General features: G+C 33.2%; 1 protein-coding gene across 1 annotated transcript in view; it reads right to left on the bottom strand.

Annotated features, from left to right (window-relative positions):
• Window positions 1–531: 531 nt before the first annotated feature.
• The window catches only part of LOC126892851 (uncharacterized), a 41,554-nt gene continuing 24,398 nt past the window's right edge, over window positions 532–17,687 (bottom strand). Inside the window, exons 2-3 of the mRNA XM_050662654.1 lie at window positions 4,707–5,125; window positions 532–826 (exon numbers count right to left, since the gene is read on the bottom strand). Of these exons, the coding sequence (XP_050518611.1) occupies window positions 652–826; window positions 4,707–5,101 (570 nt within the window). The 5' untranslated portion in view covers window positions 5,102–5,125 and the 3' untranslated portion in view covers window positions 532–651. The remainder of the gene's footprint in view (window positions 827–4,706; window positions 5,126–17,687) is intronic.

Below are 17,687 nucleotides of genomic sequence, written 5' to 3'. Positions count from 1 at the left end.
TTTCTCACCCCCGAGAATACCCCCAGGTATTCTCGGGCGTATCCCCCTGAGAATACCCCTTTTACCCCCAGAGTATAAGCACACATCGGTACAGTAGGTATCACTTCTTGTCTTGTTAGCTATGTGTATGACAAGTTTTATGTCAATATAAGAGGTTCTTTAAAATTTACAACAAAAACCGTGAGTAAATGGACTATTATTAGTAGACTAAAATATCAAAATAAAACAAACAGAATAAAAGCATAACAAAATAAATTAAAATGCCTGACTACCTGAATATACTAATAAAATTTCGTGTGGGTTTAAACTGAATATTATTTAATTTCTCAACTTTTATTTTAAAATTAATTTTTGTTTTTTTGTTTCTTTGCTTTTTTGCAATTTTTGACCCCGGGTTTTGGCACCCCTATAGGATGGCGCCCGTGTGCATTGCACACTTTGCACATATTATGGTAGCGGGGGCCCTGGATATTACCTTTTCAGTCTTAACATTGTCTTAAGATTGGTCAAAATTATAAGACATATTCAAACTAATGTGACAAAAACATTTTTGTTTAAATATCTAAGTACACAATTCCATAACAATAACTTGAAAATACAAAAGGAACATGATTATGATTCAATACCTATAATTTATAAACAGTCTCTTCTCTATGATGATAAATCTCTTATTGTAGACTTTATATCTATATCATGGTGAGATGCTATTAGAGCTAAAACTATAACCAACACAATAATAACTATACTTAAAATAGTCACTGTAACTAAAAGTTTCTTTTCACAGTTTGTTCTTCTAGCAAAGCAGCAGTATTGTTCGCGAACAACCCTAAAAAATAAAAGATTGGTGTAGATCATGTTTTAATAATTAGAGAGTGGATTTTTAAAATGTCAGAATTATTCTTGACACATCTTTCTAACAATGATTAAATGGATTCTAAAACAATTGAGGACAGGTGTGTCTGTCTGTAGGTAATCGAATATGTAAACGACCCAGTCGGACCTGAGGAGTCAGATCAACAAAGCATCTGCATTGTCAGGATGTCAGTGTCAGTGGGAGATAGTCTGGTCAAATCCGTATATGCGCACAGATAGTAAAATTAGAATCTACAAGACTTGCACACGACCGATCATGACATGGCACAGAAGTGTGCAAAGACACCAACAAAACTAAACAGATGCTAAGGGATGTCGAAATGAAAACCATAAGAACAATAGTTGGGAAAACAAGAAGATACAGAGTGAGAAATACAAACAATATAGAGCAATGCAAAATTCAAGATGTTGTAAGATGGGAAAGGCAGCGCAAGAGGATGTGGTACAACCATGTAAGACGAATTAATGAGATTAGACTCCCAAAAATTGCCCTAGAAAATAACTCACCCGGTTGAAGACTCCCCTCCCGGAAGATTTAAAGTGATTAAATTATTTAATTTTTCCCGGAATACTCCCCAATCGGTTTTATTATTATGTAGGGATGGTTGTTTTGGCTGATAGATTTAAAAAAATCAGGATAGTGTCGTGGAATCTTGGTAGTCTTACAGGTAAGAGTCTGGAGTTAGTGGATGCGCTCAAACGAAGGAGAGTTTAAATTACTTGTATTCAAGAAACTAGGTGTAAAGGACAAAGTGTGAAAGAACTAGGTGAAGGATACAAATTGTGGTATGCAGGGAGTAGTAACACTAGAAATGGAGTTGGTGTAATTGCTGATAGTGAAATGAAAGGTAACGTAGTGGAAGTTGTAAGAACGAGTGATAGAATGGTGTCAGTGAAATTTGTAATTGATAAGGATGTATTGAATGTTGTGTATGTATGCTCCTCAAACAGGTCTGGATGAGAATAAAAGAAGAGCTTTCTATGACCAATAAGGAGACGTCCTGAGTGATATTCCGTCAGAGGAGAAAGTTATAATAGGAGGTGATTTCAATGCACATGTGGGCCAAGCCGAGGTAGGATACGAAGCAAGACATGGGGGATTAGGCTTTGGAACTACAAATGAAGCTGGAGATGATATGCTTGAATTAGCAACAGCACTAGATATGGCGATTGTTAACACATGCTTTAAAAAGAGAGAAACTCATCTTAATACGTACAAAAGTGGACAAAATCAATCCCAAGTAGACTATTTCATGATAAGAAAAGAAAACATACGTGAATGCAAGGACTGCAAGGTAATAGGTAGTGTGACAGTCAGCCAACAACATAAGCTGCTTGTTCTGGATATTGAAGTAAAAAGTGAAGCTAAACCAAAATATCGGAGAGGGCCACAAAAAATCTAATGGTGGATGCTAAAAGATTAGAAAGAAGGTCTATTCAGGGAAAGAATAGTAGACAAAATATGTTGGAACATGAAAGCAAGCCCTAATACAATTTAGAGAAAAGTGGCCGGTAGTATTAGAGAGACTGCTATTGAAATACTTGGGAAAACGCCAGGAAAAAAGTTTGAGGATAAAGAGACTTGGTGGTGGTCAAACAAAGTACAAGGAAAAAAAGAAGAGAAGGGCAAATTATATAAAAAGGTGCAAGAAACCAGATCCGACACAGATCTTCAAAACTATATGGTGGCGAAAAAGGAAGCGAAAGTAGCAGGAGTAAAAGCCAAAGCAGAAGCGTATTCAAACCTATACGATCAACTTGATACCAGCGAAGGCGAAACGAAGATATATAAAATAGCAAAACAGAGAGCAAAGAAAGCAATAGATTTTAATCAGATTAGATATATCCGAGATGAAAATAATAAAATACTAGTTCACGAAAAGGATGTCAAAATGAGATGGAGAAATTACTTTGATAGCTTATTAAATAAAGAATTTGACAGAGAGCCTGTAGAGTCAACGGAGACAGTAGCAGCAATGGTCACCAAAATAACAAACGAGCAAGTGGCTCAAGCGCTTCAAAAAATAAAGAAAGAAAAAGCGGTCGGACCAGATGATATTCCTGGGGAAGTATGGAGAGCATTGGAAGAGACAAGAACAAGGTGGCTAGCAGGTGTATTTAATAGAATTAAAGAAGTTGGACAAATGCCAGATGAATGGAGAAGCAGTATACTAGTACCTGTCTACTCAAACAAGGGAGATATACAACAATGTATAAACTACAGGGCTATGAAACTGCTTAGCCACACCATGAAAATATGGGAAAGAGTAATTGATAGACGGATACGTGAAGAGACCGAATTTCCGAGAATCAGTTTGGCTTTATGCAGGGCAGATCAACAACAGATGCAATTTTCATTATAAGGCAGTTGATGGAAAAATACAGGAGTAAAGAAACAAACGCTCATATGGTATTCATTGATCTTGAGAAACCATATGATAAAATTCCTCGAGAGATTCTGTGGTGGACACTCAAACAGAAAGGAGTCCCTGGTGAATATGTAAAGGATGTGAGGGATATGTATGAGGGAGTAACGACTAGTGTTAGGACAGGTGTGGGAGAGACTGATAAATTTAATGTGAAAGTAGGATTGCACCAAGGCTCGGTGCTTGTGCTTGTGCTTAGTCCGTATTTATTCTCATTAGTTTTGGACCAGATAACAGCGAAACTACAGGGTAACGTTCCATGGTGCTTAATGTATGCTGATGATGTCGTGTTAGTAGGAAATAGTGAAAGAGACTTAGAACAAAAACTGGAACAGTGGAGAAAAGCTCTGGAGGAAAAAGGTTTAAAACTTAGTAGAACAAAGACAGAGTATTTGTAATGTTCATTTAAAGATGGAGTTATTACAAATAAAATGGTATCTTTGGATGGTGAACTGATTGTAAAAAGCAATAGTTTTAAGTACCTGGGATCGGTATTACAGAGTAATGGAAAAATAGATGGAGATGCATGCAGTAGAATTAGGACTGGATGAATAAAGTGAAAGGAAGCGAGTGGTGTGCTGTGTGACAGGAAAATTCCAATGAAGTTGAAGGGAAAATTCTATAAAGCAGCCATAAGACCGGCTACGATGTACGGAACTGAATGGTGGGCAGTGAAAAAGAAAGAGGAACAACGAATGCATGTAGCGGAAATGAGAATGCTTAGATGGATGAGTGGAGTGACAAAAAGGGAGAAAATTAAAAATGAGTATATTAGGGGAAGTCTAGATGTGGCACCAATTGATGCCAAAATGAGAGAGCATATGTTGAGATGGTTTGGTCATGTTCAACGTCTAGACGCTAATCAACCAATACGAAGAAGTGCTGAAATGCAGATTCCTGGAAGGAGTAGGAGAGGAAGACAAAAGAGGACGTGGCGGGAGACGATTAGGCAGGACAGGTTGGTAAAGGGTATTAATAGTGATATGACCCAAGATAGAATTATATGGAGAAATGCAATTAGGGAAGCCGACCTCGCATAGGGATAAGGCAAAGAGAATGATGATGAAGAAGATGGTTGTTTTGGCTGATCCATCGGTAATCTTATTCCTGTCAGATGGCCAGTATATTGGTTCTTTAGTAGATATTTGCTGAAGATTATTCGTCTTCATTGCTGAGAATAATGATCGCCCCTTTGTAGTTGTTAATCTCGAATATATAGAGACGGATGCTGAGAATTCCATGGTTACAAAAAGATATTAAAAATGAGGTACTTCGACGCATGAGTAAACAACAAGAATCAAAGAAAGGAAAATACAATACCTGTGACATGTGTTGAGACGTGAAAGATATGAATTACCTTTGAAAATAGACGGCGCAATAAGAACAAGAAAGTAAGAGATAACTTACTCTAAGCTCTGTACACTTGGTTGTCTTGAAGACCCTGCTCTGCTGGATATACTCCGTTTGTCCAAATTTCCATCGTAAGCTGCGTTATCGAATGCATAAATTGACTTTTCGCTTTTCTTCGAAACTTTGCTATTTCTTTTTTCATTTTCTACTTTAAATTGGTCAAAATTCTTCTCGTCGGGTTCAGCCTCTTCAGATACTTCAGCGATTGTTGAAGACGGGGGAATCACTATTGCTTTCTTTATTTTTCTTCTTCCTTCTGAATCATATCTTTGCGATTGTGTTTGCCTGAAACTCGATGGTACCAATTCTGATCGATTGTGCTGAAGACTGAAGCGATGTGGTTTTTCTAGATTGTCAACACTAAGTTGTAAGGATGGATTGTTAGCTTCCATCGGTATTTTCAGTCGTCATCTAATCTGTAAAAAATGACAGAAATTAAGTCTAATAGAGATCAATAATTAAGTCTAATCAATAGAGATTTTGACTTCGGAAAAAATCAAACTAGATAGAACTTTTTGTAATTTGATTAAGAAATGTTTAATAAACAACATATCAAAAAGTTCTACTCCAGAAATGTGTGCTTCATTTTTTATTAAACAAATGAACTGCGAAATTAGTTGTTTATTTATAACTATGAAAATATAAATCTTAGAAAAAACTGACTAAAGCATTGAAACATTCAGAAAATTTTACACAAGAAACCTTATATAAAGATTTTTCTAAAATTAAAGCCACAGCTTCTATAATTTTTTATTTATAAGCTAAGTCACCCTTCTCACAAACAATGGCGCACTATACAGGGTGGTTCATCTTATTCGCCTCGGTGTCTGTACGGAAAACCACTTATTATTTAAAAAAAATTCTTCACATAAATATACAGGGCCATTAATACTACAATCTAAAAATAATGTGAATTATACAGGGTGCTCCAAAAAAGAGTGGTATATCCAAGTTTTATTTTTTCTTATGGAATGCCCTATATCTGATGACATTATTGAATTGACTTTAAAAAATTAGCTATACTTTCATAAGGGTTCCCTATATCTAAATACAGGGTGTTTTGATTTATTTCGATTTTTAGAAAAACGTAAGGTTTTAGAAAAAAATAAATATCTACGAATCTAAGAATCAATAACAAATTCTTTCTTGGATCTTAATAATAGACTATTTAAAATACTTAAACAGATGCTTATTGCAACAAAGTTTCTTACAGGGTGGTCAAAATATAAGATTGTTCTATTAACAAATTCAAGCTGTAATAACTTACTTATTTTAAATAGAACACCCTGTATCTTACTAGTCTATCGCGTAGAATATTTACATAGCTTTCAATTTGTATTAGGGTTTCCTATACCTATCTTTTTACAGGGTTGTCAAAATATTAGATTGTTCTATTAACAAGTTCAAGCTGTAATAACTTACTTATTTTAAAAGAAACACCCTGTATCTTACTAGTCTACCGCGTAGAAAATTTATTTAGCTTTCAATTCTTATTTGGGTTTCCTATACGCATCTCCTTTCATTTTTTATGTATTTAAAGATTTCCTAATTTGTAAGCTTCAAAAATTAGAATTAAGTACCTATGTCGTGGTTATGTACAACACATCACCAACACCGGCAATATACTTAGACAAGATGCTGTCATTAATAGAAGTTTCATTGTTATCATGTAATCACACAGAGTGTTGTATTATTTCAGTTGATTTTGGCCTCCATGTGACATTGAATAATATGTTTATATTAAACTGCATACCCTATATTATATGCCGTATTCTGGAAGACATTTAAATTATATTTCATTCCGTATAAGTATTTTCCACATTTTAAACCGACGGTTATTAAGTAAATTTAAGAACACCACTTTTTGTTTGAATCTTTGAATCGCAATTACAAACAATTAAATGAAATGGCTACTATGACGAAAACGAGCCTATTGTACAAAAATATGTAAAAATGGGTATTTACAGAATAACATGGGAATTTATATTTACAGAATAACATGTGTATTGAGAATGTTTACATGGAATTGAAGAGATTTTAAATATCTTCCATTATAAAGACTAGAATATCGATTATATCATTTAAAATAAGAACACTCTGTGTGATTAAATGATAAAAATGTCAATTTTATTAACGAAAGTATCTTGACTAAGATATTTAAGTATATTGCCGGTGTTGGTGATGTGTTGTACATAACCACGACATAGGCACTTAATTCTAATTTTTAAAGCTTACAAATTAGGAAATCTTTAAATATTTGAAAAATGAAGGGAGGTAGGTATAGGAAACCCTAATAAGAATTGAAAGCTAAGTAAATTTTCTACGCGATAGACTAGTAAGATACAGGGTGTTTCATTTAACATAAGTAAGTTATTACAGCTTGAATTTGTTAATAGAACAATCTAATATTTTGACCACCCTGTAAAAGATAGATATAGAAAACCCTAAAACAAATTGAAAGCTAAGTAAATTTTCCACGCGATAGACTAGTAAGCAGGATGTTTCATTTAAAATAAGTAAGTTATTACAGCTTGAATTTGTTAATAGAACAATCTCATAATTTGACCACCTTGTAAGAAACTTTGTTGCAATAAGCATCTGTTTAAGTATGCTAAATAGTCTATTATTAATATCCAAGAAAGAATTTGTTACTGATTTTTAGATTCGTAGATATTTATTTTTTTCTAAAACCTCACATTTTTATAAAAATCGAAATAAATCAAAACACCCTGTATTTAGGTATAGGGGACCCTTATGAAAGTATAGCTTATTTTTTAAGGTCAATTCAGTAATGTCATCAGATATAGGGCATTCCATAAGATATAATATATATTTGATATACCACTCTTTTTTGGAGCACCCTGTATAATTCACATTATTTTTAGATTGTAGTATTAAAGGCCCTGTATATTTCTGTGAATTTTTTTTTAAATATCAAGTGGTTCAGGTATCTTATTCGCCTCTGTCTCTGTATGGAAAACCACTTGATATTTAAAAAAAAATTTCTTCATAGAAATATACAGGGCCTTTAATACTACAATCTAAAAATAATGTGAATTATACAGGGTGCTCCAAGAAAGAGTGGTGTATCAAAGTTATATTTTTTTATGGAATGCCCTATATCTGATGACATTACTGAATTGACCTTAAAAAATAAGCTATACTTTCATAAGGGTTCCCTATAGCTAAATACAGGGTGTTTTAATTTATTTCGATTTTTATGAAAGTGTAAGGTTTTAGAAAAAAACAAATATCGACGAATCTAAGAATCAGTAACAAATTTTTTCTTGAATCTTAATAAAAGACTATTTAGGATACTTCAACAGATGCCTACTGCAACAAAATTTCTTACAGGGTGGTCAAAATATGAGATTGTTCTATTAACAAATTAAAGCTGTAATTACTTACTTATTTTAAAAGGAACACCCTGTATCTTACTAGTCTATCGCGTAGAAAATTTACTTAGCTTTCAATTCTTATTAGGGTTTCCTATACCTATCTCCCTTCATTTTTCAAATATTTAAAGATTTCCTAATTTGTAAGCTTTAAAAATTAGAATTAAGTACTTATGTCGTGGTTTTGTACAACACATCACCAACACCGGCAATATACTTAAATATCTTAGTCAAGATACTTTCCTTAATAAAATTCACATTTTTATCATTTAATCACACAGAGTATTCTTATTTTAAATGACATACTCGATATTCTATTCTTTATAATGGAAGATATTTAAAATCTCTTCAATTCCATGTAAACATTCTCAATACACATGTTTTTCTGTAAATATAAATTCCCATGTTATTCTGTAAAGACCCATTTTAACATATTTTTGTACAATAGGCTCGTTTTCGTCATGGTAGCCATTTCATTTAATTGTTTGTAATTGCGATCCAAAGATTCAAACAAAAAGTGGTGTTCTTAAATTTACTTAATAACCGTCGGTTTAAGATATGGAAAATACTTATACAGAATGAAATATAATTTAAATATCTTCCAGAATACGCCATCTAATATAGGGTATGCAGTTTAATATAAACATATTATTCAGTGTCACATGTAGGCCAAAATCAACTAAAATAATACAACACTCTATGTGATTACATGATAACAACAATGAAAATTTTATTAATGACAGTATTTTGTCTAAGTATTTTGCCGGTGTTGGTGATGTGTTGTACATAACCACGACGCGACATAGGTACTTAATTCTAATTTTTAAAGCTTACAAATTAGGGAATCTTTAAATATTTAAAAAATGAAGGGAGATAGGTATAGGAAACCCTAATAAGAATTGAAAGCTAAATAAATTTTCTACGCGATAGACTAGTAAGATATAGGGTGTTCTATTTAAAATAAGTAAGTTATTACAGCTTGAATTTGTTAATAGAACAATCTCATATTTTGACCACCCTGTAAGAAAGTTTGTTGCAATAAGCATCTGTTTAAGTATTCCAAATAGTCTATTATTAAGATCCAAGAAAGAATTTGTTACTGATTCTTAGCTTCGTAGATATTTAATTTTTTCTAAAACCTTACATTTATCTAAAAATCGAAATAAATCAAAACACCCTGTATTTAGGTATAGGGAAGACTTATGAAAGTAAGCTAATTTTTTAAGGTCAATTAAATAATGTCCTCAGATATTGGGCATTCCATAAGAAAAAATATAACTTTGATATACCACTCTTTTTTGGAGCACCCTGTATAATTCACATTATTTTAGATTGTAGTATTAATGACCCTGTATATTTCTGTGAAGAAATTTTTTTTAAATATTAAGTGGTTTTCCGTACAGACACCGAGGCGAATAAGATGAACCACCCTGTATAATAGATTTCGACAAATGTTTAATAATTTGAATAATTGATAGATTCGACCGTTACTATAATGGAAATTTATTTTATGTAAGAATAAAATACTAAAAACTTTTATTTTTATTACTTCCACAAAATTTATTACAAATTAATGAAATTAATGTGAATACAGCGGTTTCGGCAAAGTGCCTTTCTTTAGTGATGTGTTTTGATATGTGTCTGCACTTTAAAGTCTCTAACTGAATAGGTTGAGGAATGGGGAACTGTTTGTCTCAAGTTGTTCATCCAGAATTATATCTGTATTTTTAAATTTATTAATTTCTATAGATTCTAATAAAGGTAGCTTATTGACAGCCGTTTTGTGTTCTGACAAGCGTCTGTCAAAGGCTCTGCCAGTTTAATCGATGTAAGAACATGCACTAAATTCAAATAAGACATGCAGTGTATGTAAACAATGATTCTTCTTCATGTACCATGTCCTTTCAGAACGTTGGTCGCCATCAAAGCTATCTTAATTTTATTCACTGCCACCCTAAATAGCATGCCCGTATCAACACCATACCAATCTAACAAGTTCTTCAACCATGAGGTTCTTCTTCGTCCTGAACTGCGTTTGCCTGCCATTTTTTCTTGCATAATATTTTGTAGCAACCTATATTTGGGACCTCTCATCACATGTCCGAAGTACTCCAGCTTTCTCTGCTTGATGCTTTTTATGATCTCAGTAGTCTTGCTGAGACGTTCTAGTATTGTGGAGTTTCGAATCTTCTCCACCCAGGAAACTTTTAAAATCCCTCTATAGCACCACATTTCGACAGCCTCAAGGCGATTTAGATCGATTTTATTCACAGTCCAGGACTCGACACCATAAAGTAAGACCGAGAACACGTAGCAGCGAAGTAGGCGGATCCTCAATGCCAATTTTAGGTCTCTGTTACATAACACCTTGGACATCCTTCAAAAAGCAGCTCTAGCCTGCTCTACCCTTGATCTAATTTCGCCGTGACTTTCTGCGTTACAATTTAGTTGCTGTCCAAGGTACACGATTTTATCAACTTGCTCAAGTTTGGTATTATTTACATATATAGACCAGACGGTTTTATATGCTACTGTTTACTTATTACGAGTATTTTGGTTTTCCGTATGTTCAGATCCAGACCTGCCTCTCTACAACTCTCAACGACACTATCAAGCAGTGTTTGCAGATCTTCTTGACTAGAAGCTAGGAGTACTGTATCGTCCGCATATCGCAAATTATTGATGACTTCACCGTTCACAAGTATTCCTTCTTGTTTTTCAGAAAGAGCTTCTCTGAAAATTATTTCGGAGTAAACGTTGAAAAGCAGTGGTGACAAGAGGCATACCTGCCGTACTCCTCTTTTAATATTAAGAGCCGGTGATTCCACACCATCTACTAAAACTGATGTTGTTTGAATCCAATATAAATTTGCAATTATTCGAACATCTCTGCCGTCCTAGCCTATGTCTTTTAGAGCTTCGATCAATATAGAGTGCTTAACACGATCAAATGCCTTTTGGAAGTCAATAAAACAACAGTATATGTCTACAGATATATCTCGACATCTTTGAGGAAGTACGTTCATTCCAAACGATGCCTCTCTCGTTCCAAACACGTTACGGAAACCAAACTGTGTGTCATCCAGGTATTCCTCGCATTTATTGTAGATACGACCATTGTAGATACGACCTTCAGAAAAATTTTCAATAAATGGTTTAACAAACTGATGGTTCTATAATCAGCACAGGTTTTTGCTGTTGTCTTCTTAGGTAGAGCTATAAACAGTGAATTAGACCAGCCATTAGGAAGTTGTCTGCTGGTATAAATGGTATTGAAAAACGAAGTTATAGCCTCTAAAACATTGCTATCATTTATAAGCTTGTATATTTCAGTTGGAATTTCATCAGGACCAGTCGCTCTGCCATATTTTGATGACTGTATGGCTTTTATTACCTCAGAGCGTGTTATTAGGGGTCCGTCGCAGTTAGTAATATCGGGTGGTGAACTACTCCTATCGTCTTCGAATAGGTTCGTAACGTAATTTTCCGATTCTTTAAGTTTGTCCTCTACTTCAAATATTACTTTACCATGTTCATCTTGTAGCAATGCAGTTTGTTTCTTATTGAAGATACCAGCCGCTTCTTTCACTTTTTTATACATGTTAAACGTGTCATATTTGTTTTCAAGTTCTTCAATGTCTTGACACTGTTTGGCTATATGTTGACTCTTTGATTCTCGTATTTTACGTCGAATTTCTCTTTGTATACTGTTATAAAGTGTTTCGTTGTTTTTCGCTAATCGCCGTTGTTCCATCAAATCCAATATGTCTTCTGTCATCCAAGCCTGCTTTTTTAGCTTTGACCTCGCAGATTCCTTTTACTGTTGTTACGATTTTATTTAAGCCCTCATCGACATTCTCACCGATATTTTCCCAAATTAAATTTTCGTTCAGTTGTCTTTGAACTGATTCCTTAACTTTCTCGTCTTGTAATTGAGCTGTATCAATATTTTTGCGAGACCTTTTGCGGGACTTGTAAACAATGATTACAGTTGTTAAAGGTACTTAAAACGTACCTACTCGTTCCATAATAACAGTATATTATTAACATCACGTTAACACTTTGTTTCATCATTAGATTTTATTGTATATTATATAAATTACTGTAGTCACCGAATACATAGTTAGTGTAACTCCAACTCGCCGCTGGGCGGCTCGTTTCGTATCCCTCATACTCGCTTCATAATGACCATCATTAAATGCTCGGTGCATAATATACTATTACAGCGTTTCCCAACCGGTGGGTCGTGACCCACTAGTGGGTCGCGGCGTGGCTCTTACAGTAGCTGAGTAGCGTACAGTGATCATGTTCCTTATTTTTTTCTATCATGGCTGAGGGATAGGTCGCGAATATGAAAAAACCTCAGAAGGTTTTAGAGGCCAGACATAAAAGGTTGGGAACCACTGCACTATTATATTACAATAGGTATAGTAAAATTTATATGTTATGTCTGTTTTGTTTTTATTGTTTATTCAAACAAATCGAACACTTTGTAAGAAAACTAATTGAAAATCAATTTTCCACGGCAAGGAATCTTTGAACTTCATCAACATGTACTTAGCCTACTTTTCGACATATAAATTATGATTCATTCATTTCAAATCAATAAAAAAAGTTAAATGCGATAACGAATATTAACATTGTTTTAAACTAAAGGGTTGGAAAATAGGTAAACGAGGTGTAGTTTTTTACTTAACTTTACGAGATAGCTATATTAACTTAAACGAAGTATGAAAATACGAAACTGTTAATTAAGGGGTGGTTTGGTTTTTTATATTGTGAAACAAACAACTCAAAACATATAGTCAACAATTTTAACTTCTATAAAAGATTATTACAATAATTATCTCATACCCCAGTCTATCTATGAAAAAACCATCGATTCACGTAAAAACCTTATACAGGTTGTTAAGAGGAAACAGTAGCGATCAACAGGTAGCAAAAACGCGTTCCAAGATTGCGGCTGTAATTTTGAATATTTTTTCGAGATATTTGGCACACGTATTCGTAATACAGTACGTAAATTGTTCAGCTGGACATAGGGAATACACATTGAGAGAATTGTGGCAACTATGCTAACCTGTGTTCGTTGAAGCTTTTGTTCGAGTACGAGTTTTTGGTGCAATAGAGATGTTAGAACGAATAGAATGATTGAGTTTTGAAGCAAGGCTGTCCATAAATAAATCAAAAACAAAGTTTATGATTAATGAGTTAATAATTATCTTTAATTTTTAAAATATTTTTTATTTAAAAACTACATAATTTCAAAACTAAACAGTTTTCCCATTCCTTTAGGCCAAAAATGTTTAGCTACTACATTGTCATATTTTGACGTTTATTTTTAAGTATTTTCTATGGGAAACAAGCCACAATTTTACTAAAAAATGAATTTATTAACGTTTCGAAGCCCAAATCGGGTTTCGTTGTCAAAATACAAAATATTATTAAAATAAACAAAAATGTTGTTGCTAAGTAAAAAAATTCTTCTAATAATTTATTTAATCTGACTCATTTATATTGGCAATTCAGACGTATATTATACATTTTAAAGTAGAAGACTTTAAAATGATATCGCCAATATTTATGAGTTGCGTTCCTGGGACGACTTTACTAATAGATAGTTCATTCGATTACATGAAATCAATCCCAACTCAAGAATATACGTCACAAAAAAATCATAGCATGTGATCTGTCTTTAAAAACACAACCAAATGCAACGATGACAGTAAAATTCTCGCGTTAGAGATTCCATAATAAATCACGAGGGAAAACCAGGAAAAAACCTCGTGATACTATCCCAACATCGTAAGTATTTGGTCTTACATTTAATTTACTTTCAAAAAACTAATACCAAATTCTGACTTTAATATGTTTAAATTATAAATAATATTTATAATATAAAATAGAAGAATTTTCTTAATTAGCAACAACATTTTTGTTTATTTTAATAATATTTTGTATTTTGACAACGAAACCCGATTTGGGCTTCGAAACGTTAATAAATTCATTTTTTAGTAAAATTGTGGCTTATTTTCCATAGAAAATACTTATTTATAAAAATGCCACAAGTAAATAGCTTCACAACAACATTGACGTTTATTTGTTTCAGTCGAAATGAGTTATCAATTTTGAGGTTAATGCCTCGTAATGCTAATAACCATATTGTCATCGAGAGAGCTCAGTTGCCACAATTATCTCAATATAATACAATGTATGTATTTATGTATCTAAATATGGGTGTAAAAAAAATACAGGTCATAAATTAAAGTACATATTCTGGAACCAAAAATAGTTTGAATGAACCTAACTTACCTTAGTACAAATATGCACATAAAAAGTTACAGCCCTTTGAAGTTACAAAATTAAAATCGATTTTCTCGAATATATCGAAAACTATTAGAGATTTTTTTATTGAAAATGGACATGTGGCATTCTTATGGCAGGAACATCTTAAAGAAAAATTATAGTGAAATTTGTTCATCCCCTAAAAAATGTATGGGGTTTTGTTCCCTTAAACCCCCCAAACTTGTGTGTACGTGCTAATTAAATAATTATTGTGGTACCATTAGTTAAATTCAATATTTTCAGAACTTTTTTGCCTCCTAGTATTTTTTCGATAAGGCAGTTTTTCTCGAGATGCGGCTTGTTTTTAAAAATGTTAAGATACAAAATTTCTGGGGGTTTTGTGCCTTTAAACCCCCCAAATGTTTGTGTACGTTCCAATTAAACTATTACTGCGGTACCATTAGTTAAACACAGTGTTTTTAAAACTTTTTTGCCTCTGCATTTTTCCGTTAATTCATCTTTTATCGAGATGTGGCTTCTTTTTTAATATAGTTGAAAATATACCTAAAAATGTAAATCATAAATAAATTTTCATATTATGTATTACCAAGTCTCCATAATCGTACATAACCATATACAAATATGTGGTGGATTTGAAAAATCTTAAAAATATCTCGATAAAACTGACTTTTCGAAAAAGTACTAAGAGGCAAAAACGTTTTTAAAACATTGTATTTAACTAATGGTACTACAATAATAATTAAATTGGAACGTACACAAAAGTTTAGCGGGGTTTAAAGAAACAAAACCCCCATAAAAATTTTAAGGGGTGTCCAAATTTCACTATAATTTTTTCTTAAGAAACTACTCCATAAGAATGCCCCATGTCCATTTTCAATAAAAAATCTCTAATAGTCGATATATTGGAAATATATCGGATATATGGAATAAAACTCGATATATTGGAAAAAATCGATTTTTATTTTGTAACTTCAAAGGGCTGTAACTTTTTTTATGTGCACATTTGTACAAAGGTAAGTTAGGTTCAATCGAACTATTTTTGGTCCTAGAATATGTGATTAAATTTATGACCTGTATTTTTGTTACACCCTGTATACAATGTATGTTTCCTATGTCCAGCTGAACGATTTACGTACTGTATAATAAAGAATGGCGGTACAGAGCCCCATTTGAAAAATATATTAGAAAAGCTATATTTGAAAAAATGACTTTTTTGCAATGTCATTGTTCAGAAAATACGAATTATATAGCAGTTTTGTGGAAACTATGTGAAAGAAGAATAGTTATAGATAAGTACCGAAAAAGTTAATGAGCTGTAAACACGTAGTGTCTCGGCTCTTGATATTTTGCCTATTACCAGTGAAACTACCAGTTTTTAATTATAGTTAAAGTGATCAAACTAACTTTAAACTGTAGGTTTTATACCACATGTATTATTTAATCGTATATTTGTGTACTTAAACCAGTTTTGTTAGTTTATATTCCTGTCTACTACAGCAGTTATTGTAAATAGACACAGGTTTATGGATTATAAACAATTTAACAGTTTGTTTTTTGCGGGAAACGAAAGTAATTAGTTTCGGTAGTACCGTAAATAAATTATCAATATGTCATCAGATGTTACTATACAGAATGTCCCAGCGAATAAATCTTATTCTACCGCAGTTTCAAAGCAAAATTTCTTCCCAGGAAAAGAAAACGCAATATTAGCGCTATTAATAGTACACTTCAAGATTACCTTATTTCTTTAGGTAACTTAATAAATCCCAAAAATATCTTATTCTCGTCTCGCCTATCTAATAATCGAATATGCATGTATTTAAGTAGCAAGCAAGCTGTTGAGGATTTTATGACAAACTATGGTTCTATAGAGGTACATGGGGAAATAGTCAGGGCTAGAAGGCTCATAACGCCTGCAGAAAGAATAGTGCTATCAAATGTTTGTCCAAGTATCCCACATGAAGTAATCATCCAAGAATTAAAACATATCGGCCTAAACTTAGTTTCTCCAATCACTTTCCTTAAGATCAGTGCCTCTCTTCCAGAATATAGCCATATAAAAAGTTTTAGAAGGCAAGTGTTTATTAGTCCGCATAACACGACTATCTCAGATTCAATTCTTCTAAATTATGATAATACTAGTTACAGAATATTTATTTCGCAGGATATTATATCGCAATAATAATTCTTCTTCTCAGCCTTCAGGACCCTTAGCCCCCCCTACTGTTCAATCTTCTGACTCTCCTACCAATGCTGGTGATCAAATCGACCAAACTTTTAATAATGATCAAAATAAAAATACCGAAATATTTCTACAAGTATCCACACCAAACACCTCTAACTCTACATCAGTGGAAATTATACAGCCCGTTTCTGAAGCAACTCAAGATTTAAAAACTAACGAAAATACTCCACTGGAATCTTCTGCTACAGCCGAAAATATAAAGATAATTTCACAGACTTCACTAGCGATCACGAAAAAATCACCCTGTCCCTCCACCAAACGAACCATAGAGGAAACATTATCCCCACCTGTCGAAAATATTGCTGATAATCAAACATTTCTTCTTCCTGTCGAACCTCATAAAACCAAAACTCAAAAGAATAAAAAACCTAAACGCTCATTACCTATCCCGGAATCCCTTGAATCATATCTAAGTAAACAATCAACACCGTCCATTTTAAGCTATGACCAATTAATGATGCTTATTGAAAATATTCAAGGCAGCCAATCCCGTATTGAAATTGTTAAAGAATTCACATCTGATTTCCTTGGCCTCATAAATTTGCTTACCGTCTCTTATCAATATATTCCAGACAGAGCCACAAAACATCGTTTTACAAGGCTAAAAACCCTACTGATACGTTTTCTCGGTGAAGACGCTACTACTGAGAGTGATCTCTCTTTAACTGAAACATAACATCCAACTCAATTTTACAGTGAAATATTGATGGACTTTTCCATCGCTTACCAATGCTCAATATCATTCAATCAGAACACTGTCCCGAAATTATATGTCTACAGGAAAATAATCTCGTATCTTCTAACCCATATTCGCCAACATTTTACATGCTTTCGTAAAGACCGAACTAACACAGCTCTCGCAAGTGGGGCAGTTGCAATTTTAGTACCACTTATTTCGACTTTCCCGTATTGCAGTATATACACAGCCGAATTATTCGCTCTCTACAGAGCACTTGAGTTTTCTAACGACAAGAACATTCCTTCTGATTCGCTTAGTGCGATAACATCGGTACAAAAGATATATCCAATTTC

Source organism: Diabrotica virgifera, chromosome 9 (genome assembly GCF_917563875.1).
Source record: "Diabrotica virgifera virgifera chromosome 9, PGI_DIABVI_V3a".
Lineage (NCBI taxonomy): Eukaryota > Metazoa > Arthropoda > Insecta > Coleoptera > Chrysomelidae > Diabrotica > Diabrotica virgifera.
This window is presented reverse-complemented; position numbering and strand designations above follow the sequence as displayed.